General features: G+C 37.4%; 1 protein-coding gene across 1 annotated transcript in view; it reads right to left on the bottom strand.

The window, feature by feature from the left end:
• tiam1b (TIAM Rac1 associated GEF 1b) overlaps positions 1-13,763 on the bottom strand; it is a 54,618-nt gene that overhangs the window by 38,131 nt on the left and 2,724 nt on the right. Inside the window, 3 exon segments of the mRNA XM_043258691.1 lie at positions 1,317-1,771; positions 1,774-2,162; positions 3,500-3,588. Coding sequence (XP_043114626.1) covers positions 1,317-1,771; positions 1,774-2,152 — 834 coding nt within the window. The 5' untranslated portion in view covers positions 2,153-2,162; positions 3,500-3,588.

The following is a 13,763-nucleotide window of genomic DNA, read 5'->3' as shown; positions in this document are numbered from 1 at the left end:
TATTTTATTCATAAAAATATAAAATGCCTTTTTTTTTTTTTTTGTTTACACCAACAGCTGACTGGGATGAGCATCTTGTGAAATCATGATACTGTCCGGTGGGAAAGTGGAGTCTGTGTGAACTCGCACACAAATGAGTCATTCATATGTACAGTCTTTCTACTTGAGGAGATTCAGAGGATTCTGGGGGATTAACCGCAGTCAACATTCACAGCAAGACTAAAATTCCCTCGTGTACACCTACACTAACACAACATTACACTCACATTCTTGCTGCACACCTACGGGCGTTTACACTGACACTCAACGACTCCAGTCATTCACACAAAGACATTCACTTTCAAATAAAGCGGAGAAAGTAGCCTTAAAGTTCACTACCAACAGAAGCACCGAGAGCCAAACTGGTTTTTATCAAACACAAAAGGCTACTAGCCTTTTTAACCACCACTGACAGTACGAACTGAACATTTTACGCTATTTATTTTTTAGTAGTTTTATTTTCAAGTAGTTAAATTACACCAGGAGCCTTTTCCAGTTTGATCATTTTAACTTAGCTAACTACACTAAATATCCCAGACAATTACTGGTCTGAGAAAATTTAATTAATACGAATTAATAATTCATATTTTTATAGACAGAATATTTAAATCAAAACGAATAATTGTAACATATTTAGCATTTATATTTTATAATTTTTATAGATAGAAGTTAGATAGCAAATCATTTCTCAAATGCAATAGTAATTATAACTTATATTTTTATAGAATATAGAAAAGCAAACAACTACGAAAATAAAAATATTTATAAATTATATTTTTTTAGACCGAATTAAAAAAAAAAAATTTCTAAAATATAATGGTAGTTATATTGTATATTTTTATAGGGGAATATCTAAATGAAACGATTATACAAGTATAATGTTTATAATTTGAATTTTCATAAACCGAAAATAGAAAAGCAAATAATTATGAAAACATAAAAGTATTTATAAATTATATTTTCATAGAATGTTAAATAATTATAAAATCTAATGGCAGTTATATTTAATATATTTGTTTAGGTATGGCACTGAAGAACCAGGAAACATTTTGATTTCAACTTTAAACTCCAAAAAGGAATCTACACCAGCTTTTGCCAAAATATTTGTGTGCAGATCTTTTTTTCATGTTATGTGTATGTATATATATATATATATGTATATATATATATATATATATATATATATATATATATATATATAATATAGAATGTATTTATTACTATGGAGTAGTGACTAATAAAATTTCTGTGGGCGGGGCTACCCAATTCAAACTCACTTGTATGGTTTGTGCCCGCCTCCCTTGCATAACTCCTTGATGATTGGTCGGTCCCTCTGACAGACAGTGAGATCGACGGCAGGGCAGTGTGTAGGCGCCGTACGCGGCCCCGTCGTCCTCACAGGGTGAGATCATCTTATCCTCATCACCTTCTCTGCTTGTCCCGCCTCCCTTGTGCCATTTGGCGTAGCGTCCGTGTGTGGGCCTGCAAGCGGGGCTCTTCGGCCCGTAGAGCTCGTCTAAAGAATTGGCTCGGTCCTGAGCGGACGACTGCAAGCAGGGTTCGCAGTCGTCCGGGGTGTCTCCGATCTCCTCCGTGCTGGTCAGGTGCTCCTGGCTCAGGTCGGATAAGGACACCTCCAGCGAGTCCTCCCTCCACATGTCCGCAGACTTAGAGCGCTTCTTTTTAAAGCTGGAGGCGTCTTGGGAGTCTCGCGTGCGTTGGACGAGGGCGTGTCCTCCGGCGGCTCGGCGGCGTCCTGCACGGCTTGTTTGGCGGCGGGCGAATGAGCCGGGTGATTGTGGAAGGACATGGGCCGGAGATTCATGGCCACGCGGTCCACCCAAATAGGGCCGCTGAAGTCGGGCAGCATGTCGGAGTCGTTGAAGGGCTCCAGGCCGTGGTCGGCCAGCGACTGTGGGATGCTGGGAGTGCTGCTGGAGCGGGTGCTGGTCTCGGAGTTGCGGTGCTCCGGTTTTCCGGACGCCGTTCGGCGGGAACAGTACGTCTGCTTGCTGGACAGGCGGAGCGAACGGGACATATGCTTACGGGAGAGGTGGCGCTGACCATCTCCATAGTAACCATGGCCACCGCTATGACTTTCTGTGTTACCCATGGCTCAGTATCTGCAGCAGACAGAGGAAGCACAGAGGTCATGCAACTAATTATAACTGACCCATTAAAAATTTTTGCACTGCGTTATTATTTGAATGACAACTATTTAAGCAGTATTTTTGTCTAACACCGTGTCAAACTATTAAAGATAAAAAATTTCTATGACAATTAAAGATAAATCGCACAGTCTGGTTGAGGAACGCATTACCCATAAGCTCACTGGTTCATTTTAGTGCATTATATGACAATGTGCAGTTAAAGATAAGATTTAAAATATTATAAATAATTATGTTGTTAAATATATAATTGAGGTCAGTTTTTTGACTGTATTCACGCTGCTGAAAAATCATTATAAAAAAGACACTGTGTATTAATTATTCAAATTATTATTGTAAATGTACTATATTATTTAATAATATATATTATTTACATTATTTACAAATACATATATATATATATATATATATATATATATATATATATATATATATATACACACACACACACACACACATACGTATATCTTATTGGTACTGAATATATATGTGTGTATGTGTGAATATATATGTATAGATAAATTAGTTGGAAGGTGCAAATTGAAAAAACTTTTTGGAATTGGACAAAAATGACTGAGCTACAGTTGTTTGAAAGCAATAGAGTCAGTGGATCTGATTTTCAGAAGCAAATTCACCAAGCAACATTGCATTATTTTTTCCAATCCTTTTCTTATTAATATTTAATATATTATCAATCACGATATAGTCATTATCTTTGCTATTAAAATAAGAAAAAGATGCAAATAAACAGTAGTTTTATCAAGAGTGTCTTTTCTTTTAATAAGATTGAGAAAGATCTATATTTAGACCTACTGCAATGCATGGATCAAATATAATAATATATTACTATACAAATATAATAATTATAATTAATAAAGATTATTTTAGATGTTTAATTACTATTTGGAGCACTAAGTTCACTAGAAGAGGGCTTAAGGAACTCATTTTTGGGAAAACCTCATATTTCGAGCAAAATGTACTTTTTTGCCTGTAGCTCAAAATTAATCTGTGCGCATTCAGACTCATTTTGCCTGAATAGGTCACATATACAACGATTATTAGAAATGACTGCACACCTTAGGTGGTGAGGCAGCCACGACACAATAATAAAAATACTATATATTATTATTATTATCCAGCCAGCTTCAATGCGATACAACACAATTTCAAAAGCAAAATATATTTCTTATTCTTGGCGAGATCATAATCAGTCCAAATGAGTTTCACGCACGCATTTTCATAACACCATCAGTTGAGTCTGACAGGTACAGCGTGACGGTTTCTGAAATTACCTGCGGTGTGCCGATGACATCACAGTCATGATAGATTTCACTCTGCATACAGATCAGCGCCTACCACCATGCCGGGTGACGTCCGAAATCTGAAAAAAAAAGAGAACAGAAGAGAGTTATAAATTACTATTCAACAGAATCCAAACACAGCAGTTTCTGAGGCAGTACGAGGGGGGACGAGCTGTTGTGGGATAAAATTAGACTAACCGCGGAGAAATACGACAGAATTAGAACCGAAAGAGGGATTGAGGAGATTCGCGCTGCGGTCGGAGACCACACATGTTCAGGCGCTCTGGAGAGCTTCAACGAACGCAAGATGACGGACTTCACTCTGAGACATGAGAGGCTGTGTGTGTGTGTGTGTGTGTGGTCGCAGATAAATCAAACCCGAGGTTACTGCTGCTTCCAATAAACGCCTGCATGAATGGAAATATATACATAATGATAGCCAAAAGACCCATTTTTCATAACATTCGAGAGAGAGAGAGGTTTGCACATGCTGTGGAGCACGCTAATGAATAGCATACTCGCTAGCAAAATGATTCAATTATAAACAAACACCCCAAACATTTACACGCTTAAGATAAACCTGCACTGAATTTCCTGACACGTACGGATCCGGCGGCGTTAGATTCGCACGGAACACAAAAGAGCTCAACCCATTGAGATTAGTTTCATGATTATTCTGAAGTTAAAAGCCTATTCATGCAGGATTTTCTCAGTGGACCTCCCTTGTAGCAAGAATGAAAATTGACTAAGCATTATTGCACACGTTGGCAAAAAACAAACAAACACAAGCATCAGAAGCAATGTGAATAAAAAAAAAAAAAAAAAAATAATATCGCCAGCTCAAGGTCAATGTGAAATTGCAGTTGCAGTCACATGACTAAAAAGAACTGTTCACCTAAAAATGAGCATTTTGGACTCTGTTTGGACTCTCATTCTGACGGCACCCATTCACTGCAAATGCTTCTTCGGCAAATGTTTGAAATATTCCAAATATATGGGTAGTTGACCAATAAAAATTGGATTGTGTCCTATGGCGTGACAGCAAAAATATATGTCAAAAATATACAACCACTACCTATATCTTATTCTGTACTGCATAAAAGAAAGTCTTTCAGCTTTGGATCAACATAAGACTTCTTATAGACAGCAGGAACCAGAGGGATCATCTTGGAGATGTTTCAGATTCTTCGTTCTCTCAGAGTGGGATCTCTCTGTCTTGAGTAATGCACCGGGGCAGATCTGAGGTCAGTGTGTAGCAGAGCTGAGAGACGGTAGTAAAGGCTCATGACAGGGATGCTAACTCAACCGCAAACAGCAGCGAAGCATCAGGACTTGAGTTCTTGTTTTGCACATATAGTACAGAGAAGCTGACAGGAGACGCCTGAGCCAAGCGGAAACAAAACAGGATGACATGAATTTGATGTGGGTCTCATGTTTCTCATTTCTCTCACTCCAAAAGAGTCAGTATTGAACAGCCGAACAAAATATGCACATTTATATGAAAAGCAACGCAAATATGCAACGCATATTCTCTTGGAACAAACTTTTTTGAAAATGAGCTTTCGCACAGTTTGTAATGAAAACATCCTGCAAAGTTTTAAATCGTTTTAAAGTGCGTATGTGAAGTTATTGTCTCTCAAAAGAAAGAGTAGAGTCATTCTTCACCACTAGGTGCCACTTTTGGAGTGTTAAAAGCTAACAAACACTGCTTTAAATAAAACCGACCAATCACTGGAGAAATTTAGGAAAAATGCATCGTTAAACGAATAGCTTAAGTAAAAATAAATGCTTATTATATGAAAATGAAGTGTTTTTGGCCTTGCTTGCATCTCAGCCTGTTGTTTGGGACTCCCCAAACCAAAATATGAACCTTTTATAACACATAACAGGCGTAAATTATTCTCATTTAACAGATGTTCAGCATATAGCCTCCTACCATCCTCACAGTCATTGCGTCTCGTTTGTACGCTGACCTTTTGTGTAGCGAGTCAAAAAAAAAACATGTCAGAAAAAATCCATCCCGTTGCACGCCGGCGCAAAACTCCAGGAACCGCGAACGCACAGAAATTCTCCCGTGTCTCCGTGGAAACCAGGCCGGCTCTTCATTGGCAGAGCGGGGTCTACACACGCTAGCGTAAACCATCAGGATAACACCAAAATAGAAAGCACTTCAGCACTGGGCCAGCAACATCCCCAAGTGCTCGATCAAAGTTCTCACACTATAGCAGCTAAGAGCAAGCGCTCACGGGTAAAAACATGCGGGTTCAGGACATCAGCTCGATGTGCCCACAGGCTGTGTTTATAAAAGCTGCCCACATCAGCTGCCCCATATAGTAATAAATGCATGTGAAAAGGTTACAAAATGATCTACTTGGCTTAATGTTGAAAAAGAAAGACTCTGAATGCATAAGATATAGTTAAATATGACTAGAACAACAGATAGAATGTTAGACTGAGCGATAGATAGATAGATAGATAGATAGATAGATAGATAGATAGATAGATAGATAGATAGATAGATAGATAGTTCCTCTTCTCTAAGTAGATACATAAAGCATCCCATAAGTCTGTTTATCTGTAACTAATGGCGTGTCGTGTCTTAACCAGCACAAATCAAAATGCACAAGCTCCTCCGACAGGGAAAATAACCGCTCTATATCACAAGACCATCAGGACACGTCACATTCACCCACTCTCCAGCGGGAACAGAACTGAGCTGATGGATGCTGAAGAAGAGCGGAGGATAAAAACGGCTCGATATCTGTCATTCTGCCTGATGTTTATCAGCTTCAATTCTCAGACAATCACATTTTTGCTCGTTTCATTCAAGTCAAGCACTAGCATTATTTGGGCGTACACAAACTACAGGGTTAGCAACTCTAGAAACTTCAAAACAACACGATGAACACACTCAGGACGCCCATGCGTCGCGTCGGGAACTTTTCCACGACCAAACTGCACTACGTTTTCATAAAATAGAAACGTTTTGAACTGGCCTCAGGCTCATTTTGGCATTCTCATTCATCTGCCACCAAACAAAGGTTAAAGAGAGCAGCAAACTCAAACCCAACCACATCTCGTTTGAATTCAAAGGAGGCTTGTTTTATCAGTTTCTATGTGTTATTGAGATGAGCGCCGGTGTGAATACCGTCTCAGTAAATAAAGGTCTGCTTTAGCTGATATGATCCTTGGCAGAGAGCAAAAACACGGTGGCGTCAGACAGAGTTGTTTGTGAAATCCAGTGATGACGTCAGGCAAATAACCGACAGCCGTAAACATCCTGTCATCCTAAATCCCCGTTCATGGAGGTGTGCAAACAAACACACCCAGGGGCTCCATCGCGCGATCCAGAAAGCCGCTTCCTCGCTCTGCCTGTTTACCTGCAAATCTCCCAAAAATGTGACAGGTGCATTTCGCAGTCCTTTGTTATTAGAGTCCCCTGAATGCACATACCATGACCTGTCGAGACAGGAGAAGAGCGGTCTGAGGGCTGCCCAACGACGGCTGAAAGTCAAGACGATCTTCTTCAGGGACGCGAAGGGGTGAAAACGGCACTTTTTGCCCCAAAGCTGAACTTGACGTGCGTTTCTCAGCGTGGGAGCTTGGGAACGCTCAGAGGCAGCTGGAAACAAAACCTAAACTTCATCAGCAGCTGCAGGGTAGAAAAGCAGGAACGCTTCCTGCCAAGAAAATCAGCGAGGGCCCGTTTGTGATGTTCATGCTGGGTAATTAATTCACAGCTCTTTATCGGAGTACAGCAATGACTCGCAATCTGGATCATACAAGACGGCAACTCCACAACTACATTTTAAACGTATAAACCATGTGAAATAAACCTAAATGAATCGCCTCCAGAGATGATCTTGCACGTCTGACTAGTCAAGCTAGTTAGTTCTAGGGATGGTCTACTTGTTCCAGACTTACAATAACGTGTTTATTCTGTAGAATATGAATATATACATATATATCACAAATAAAGTAACTAGGCAGTTCCAATGTATTTTTTTTCTATGTATATACCATTTTTTCCAAAGTTTCTGTCTTCCGTGGAACATAAGAGAAGATATTATGAATGAAGGTGGATATTTAGCAATATAACAGAAGTCAATGGGAAACCCACACTTTCTTTGTTCTGATGAGCATAAAAAAAGTTAAGTAGCTGAAATGAATGCAAACCCAAAGCATCTTCTGTGGAATATTTTAAAGAATGTTTTTGATTAACTTTCTGGACTTTCATTATATGTTAAAAAATATTTCATAGAGAAAAATGTGGGTTCCCATTGATTTCCGTTATGCGTACAAAAATAAAATGAATGTTTACTGTTTGGTAGCCAACATATTTTATATTCCAACTAATACATACAGGTTTGGAACAACATGAGAGAAATTATTGACACAATTATCATCCCTGAGTGGACTATCTCTAACTGTTGCTCGGGAAACTCACATGCCACTTCAGTAGGAATCCACATAATCTGAAGTTTCATCTAAATTTCGTAGAATCTGCTAATAGGTCTGGTCATGTAAATCTGCCACTTTGACCAATAGAAAGCTGTTCGGTGGCACTTTATTGCAATTGTACCTTTTCTGCAAGCAAAACTCTGTTTTCGCTAAGGTGACCGTTTCCTGAAAACACTCTGAAATATAAAACCAGCATAGGCATGACGTTTTTGTGACATGCTCCAAGGACGATCCTCTTTTACAACATGATTTTAAGAGTGTGATATTGGAAACAAGCCAATATGGTAGTACCCATAATGCATCTGGAGAACAGAATGAGCAATACGAGTGTGCATTCAAATAGACATTCACTGTTTGAGCTCTGCCAGTTATATTTCTATCACACTGAACTAAGTTTCAGTGTCTTCAGGTACTGATGTTATTTCCAAATTTTCCATTATTTTGTATCACAAACAGTCAAAACACTAAACACGTTTTGGGCATTTCTATAATTTCCTATCGTTTTGATTCAGGATCACCCATCGTGTTTCCATTGCAGTACTGTTTTGGTGTCTGCTTTTCCCACTTAGAGACCGTATAAACGTTTAATTGAAAAACGCTGCGAGGGGCGTTCAGCGCTAATGAAAACAGCACAAATTTACCATCTGTCTGAAAGAGACACCGAACGCAACATAAAACACAGCCGGCGTAATGAGGTTCAGAAATATAAGAACATTTTTACGATTTTAAAGTATGCGCCTTTGGCAAAACTGCGCAGGGAGGTCACTGTGGTGTGATGAATGATTGACAGGTCTTTCAGCGGATACCCTCGAGTGACAGGTCGACTCAATATCGAGACGCACAGAAGACCTGAGAGACAACCAAATGAGCTCTTTCTGTTCTAGCAATTACGGCTGCGTTTCTGTTCAGAACAAACAACCTGCAAAGCAAAGGATTGAACAAAACAGTGTCAAACAGACCTCAGACTAAATATGTTGTTTGTATCAAAAATGAAACAGCTTGATATCAGTGGTGTATAAAAAAAAAAAAGGGCGGGCGCATTTCTTTGACATCAAATTAAATTTTAAGTAAGTGCTTATGTCAGTGTTATTGTTGACTGAAACTCAAAATAAAACTGCACTAAAATAAAATAAGATAAAAAAAATTCTGCTCGAACATTATTCATTAATTACAGACATTTCCATTAACTCTAAAACACAATTCAAAAATACAGGTGAAGTACCTGCAAAAAAAAAAAAAACCCAAAAAAACAACAAAAAAAATCATTGTAAAAAAAAAAATGTAAACGTTAGATGAAAAACTAAAAAAATAACTTTTCTGCGTGTTTTTAGTAAAACTTAAACAAAATGAGAAATGCTGCCTTAGCAAGTTGAAGTTGCTAAAACTAAACTTGAAAATAAAAATCTAAAAATAAACGCCAGTTAAAACATTAGTAAATACTATGGTCTTACATAAATAATACAAAAATAACTGCTTCCATTGTGGAAGGGGAGGTGGCCACGCCCCCCAGTAATGTAAAAACATAACTGACATTAACAAAAACGACTGCACTAAAATTAAATGATAATAAACATACAAAATGGGACCCTTCAAATGTTAATTTTACACTGATCTTTACTGCGTAACCACAGTAACTGCTCGCATACTTCACCGTCCACTAAATCTTTTGAAGCTCCCGAAATTGCCCCAGTACTTCCTGAGTTCCTCTCGGTCAGAGCAAATGCAGTGTCCTGCCCTAATCTAGCGGCTTTGAAGCCCGTGAACGACGTGCTGATAGGAGGCACAGGCATGCCCCAGCACCTCCTCGGGGACATCTGCTGATGATCCCCTGCCCCCTGCTTCAATAGGTGGAGGGGCTGCACAGATGGGGGATGGGAGGTGGAGGAGTCGTACCTGAGACCCCCGACAACACCCACCTGAGCAACTTCAGAAGTACAACACTACTCTTTGCTTGCTTGCAAACACGTTTTTTGCTTGAGGACATATCATCTACTTTACTTGGACTTTTTAGGGACACAGCAAATCTGGAAAATACTGAAAAATTATTTTCAAAATGAAGTGAAATAAAGCTGACATTAAACCAATATAAAAAAGAAAATACATAAAATGTGGAATAAAAAAAATTACAAATGTTGTCTTGGCAATTAAGTCTAAAATCAACTAAAATTATAAAAGATAATGCTAAATAGATACAACTATTAAAAAAGGTACAGTTAAAATACTTTATGCTTGAAATGAAGTTGAAATTGAAGTAAAAACAAATTTGCCTTGGCAACTAAAAATGTTGATATAAAAATAATATTTCTATAAAAATAAATAAATAAAACAAATTTAAAATGTATATATATATATATATATATATATATATATATATATATATATATATAATATTTACGAAGGTTTGATAAACTTAAAACAAAAAAAAGTTTAAATAACAAAAAGCAGAAATAATCAAAACAATATATAAATAATAATTTTAGGGAGAGAAAAAAATACTACTTAGCTAAAGCAAAGCTAAAATGTTAATATAGTTGTTTTATGATTGCTATTATTACTAATAAGACAAAATAATTACAAAACACATCTTTTATATTTAAGATTTAGCCCAACTTAACAACAAGCAATACCGTCTATGTTCCAGCACACTAGCGGATCAACCAACCAGTCCACGCTGTGTATTTGTGCCTTTAAGAAGCAAACAAAAGAAGATTCTTAAGCACAGAGGAAGAGCGAGGTCACGTGACCTTTAAGACAATCTGCATGTGAAAACACCACTCTGTTTCTATTAGCATTAGCAATAATTACTGTTAAGACTTAACGGCTCTGTGCTACACGTTTGCACATGAAATGGGCCACAGTGTGATGTTTTTGACTTGTCAGAGACTAAAACCAAAGGGGGTAGGACAAGCTACTCGGTTAACGGTATGCCATCACCACAAAGCTTTGCTATTTTAATATTATATATTGGTACTAAATCATTATAATTACTATAGTGGTGAAACTAAGCGCAAAAAGCCAACCGAATTTTGATAACATTTCAGTGGACTCGATAACACTGGAGTATTTTTACTTCTGAGCGGCTGGGTCAAGCTACTTTAATTCATACACACGTTCCTGGCAAAAGTGACGTCATTTACAAATGCAAGCTTCGCTGCCGTTTGTGTTGGTTCAGATGTTTTCTGCACTTCCGCCTGTTGTTTCTGGAGAGCGTGTGAAGCGTAAACACCACTGGAGAGGCGTCGGATGAGCACATCTGCATCAGTTTAGACCGAGCGTGTCAAGCATAAACAAGGCTCAACAAAGGCTCGATTTGCCACGAAGGATTGACGCGCTACAAGCTCGCTTAAAGAAGATAAATTTACAAATGTGCAGTGTTAAGTTAAACATTACGGATTGTATTGATGTTTCTACGAGGTCCCTATGTTCACTTGGTGTGATTAACTGTGGTTATGTTAAAACAATCGACGTATTTAATGCTGGTTTTTGTCACAATAAAGCATTGCTTAAATTTGAGTCACAGCTGTGCATCTTTATTGAATAAATTAGTTTTTTGAACAAATCAACTGTTTGAACAAATGAGTTGAATGAATGACTCAAAGACTTGCTCGTTAAAGCAGACTTGCTGCCACCTACTGGTTTTTTCATTAAAAATTTTGTCATTTTTAATCATATTTCAACATCCAATTTAAAAAAACTGAAGTGAGCTGGACAGTGGCGTTAAATGAAATAATGAAGTGTCTTTAATCTGGTCATTATACATTACTGACACTCTATTCTTGTATTTGATACTGCTAAGTGCTTTGACACAATCTGTATTGTTATATAAATAAAGGTGACTCATTACTGTCATAACATTATTTATGCAATTATAATTACACTGTGAATCCAATGCCATCTGTGCAAATATACCTAAATGCCACTTTATGCGCAAACTCAAAACTAAATAGCCACATGTTTAAAATGTGAATGTATGCATAATAAATTATATGTTGAGTGAAAACAATTCTTTCTAAAGCTACTCTTTTGTCTACTTAATGCTTTTCTCATTTAACACAACGACTATAAATTATCTTTTGGTGGGTGACTTCTCCAAATTAATGTGTTATTTAATTAATTAATTGTCAAAAAAAATTAATCAGCGCATAACTTAAATTAGCACACATACGCACTAAATCCAAACCAACAAACAGGAAACAGAGGTGATTAAAGCTCATCGGAGGATAGACCAACAAACTTTTCCGGCTCGGAGAAGTATTTTCCGAAGGACGAGCGTCGGCATGCGTTCCTCTGATTACCTGAGCCCCTGTGTGATACGTCGAGAGCAGATTAACCAAATCCAGTTTCCAGAAAATCTCTCCTGCGCATTATCTGAGTTTTCCCCCTGTGGAAGCCTCCCGCCGGACCCTGGGGTCTCTCCTCCCGCCCCTCATCCCCGTGCCGCGCAGCCGAGCGTAACCAGACGGGATTCAGACACACATGACTACACAAAGCCGCGTTGAAATGAGTTTACTCGCTCCGAGCTCCGATCGCAGGCCTTTAATTTCCACCCGGCTCCGGCACAATAACGCCCCCTGTTTCCCTCTCTGTGCCACGATGGAGCCGGAAGATCAAGAACAAACTAACCGTGTTCACATTTCTGTCGACCCAAACCACCTGTCTCGGGGTTTGACAGCGTAGACAGCCACTTTAAAACAGCTGCCCTTAACCCCAGAGATAATAACCCTTCAATTAAATCGCTCATCAAAACACAAGGCGGAACAGGTATGAATGGCGTTTTTGATGCATTCTGGGTAAACTGAATTATAAGCCACATTAAGAGGAACAGGAAGCCAGTGAGACAAAACCAAGCAAGCTGCTTACCTAGGCAGTATAAATATACTTATTTACTCATTCGGTACTGTGGAGTATTCTATAGTAAATTAATTCTATATGTACTTAATAAATTAAAACATTGTTAAATAAAATATAAAATGAAGTCTCTGGTGTAGAAAACTTGTGACTAGTAAGTTAATTTCACACTTGTATTATAAAACATGCATTAAAAATAGAAAAAATTATAAAGAAATAAAAAAATATTACATAAAATGATATATGATAAATTGAAAAGGCCTACTGTAATATATGGCGTCTAGTATAGTCACACAAAACAGCAACAAATAAATTAATTTAATATTTCTATTTATAATAAAAAATTACAGTCATATAAAAGTGTAAAGAAAAATTATTGAATTAAATTATAAATAAAATAAACTGCCGAAATATCTAGTGTAGTTAGCAAAAATAATATAGTTATAATAAACTCATTTAATTTTCCATTGATAAAAATAATGCATTTTCAAAAAAATAAAATATTTAATACTTAAAAAAACACCACTGAACATGTCTTTAGTGAAGTTATTAAAATTGTCTAATGAATTTATTTCAAACTGCTACATTTACACAATATATGCTAAAATATTAAGTAAAATTCTAAATAAAGGAATAAATGGAAAATCACTTTCTAATATATTAATAATGAATATGCTTCACACAAAAACATGCTTAATATTTCTATTTATGATAAATAAAAAAACAATAAATCAATTATATATATATAATCTACTAAATAAACTAAACTTTTTAAAGTATGAGGTTTCATTTGCATTAAGATGCTGCCTGTGTATTCTGAAATGCAGCTGGGTTATGAAAGCGAACGACACCAGAGCATCTTGACATGAAAGTCCAGAGGCACACGGATAAAAGGGATTCCCCCGTGCTTAAACACTACTATCACTCCCCATACAATCACAGCTGC

The sequence above is a fragment of the Puntigrus tetrazona genome, chromosome 15 (genome assembly GCF_018831695.1).
Source record: "Puntigrus tetrazona isolate hp1 chromosome 15, ASM1883169v1, whole genome shotgun sequence".
Taxonomy (NCBI): Eukaryota; Metazoa; Chordata; class Actinopteri; order Cypriniformes; family Cyprinidae; genus Puntigrus; species Puntigrus tetrazona.
Note: the sequence above shows the minus strand (reverse complement) of the source record. Positions and strands in the feature narration are given on the sequence as shown.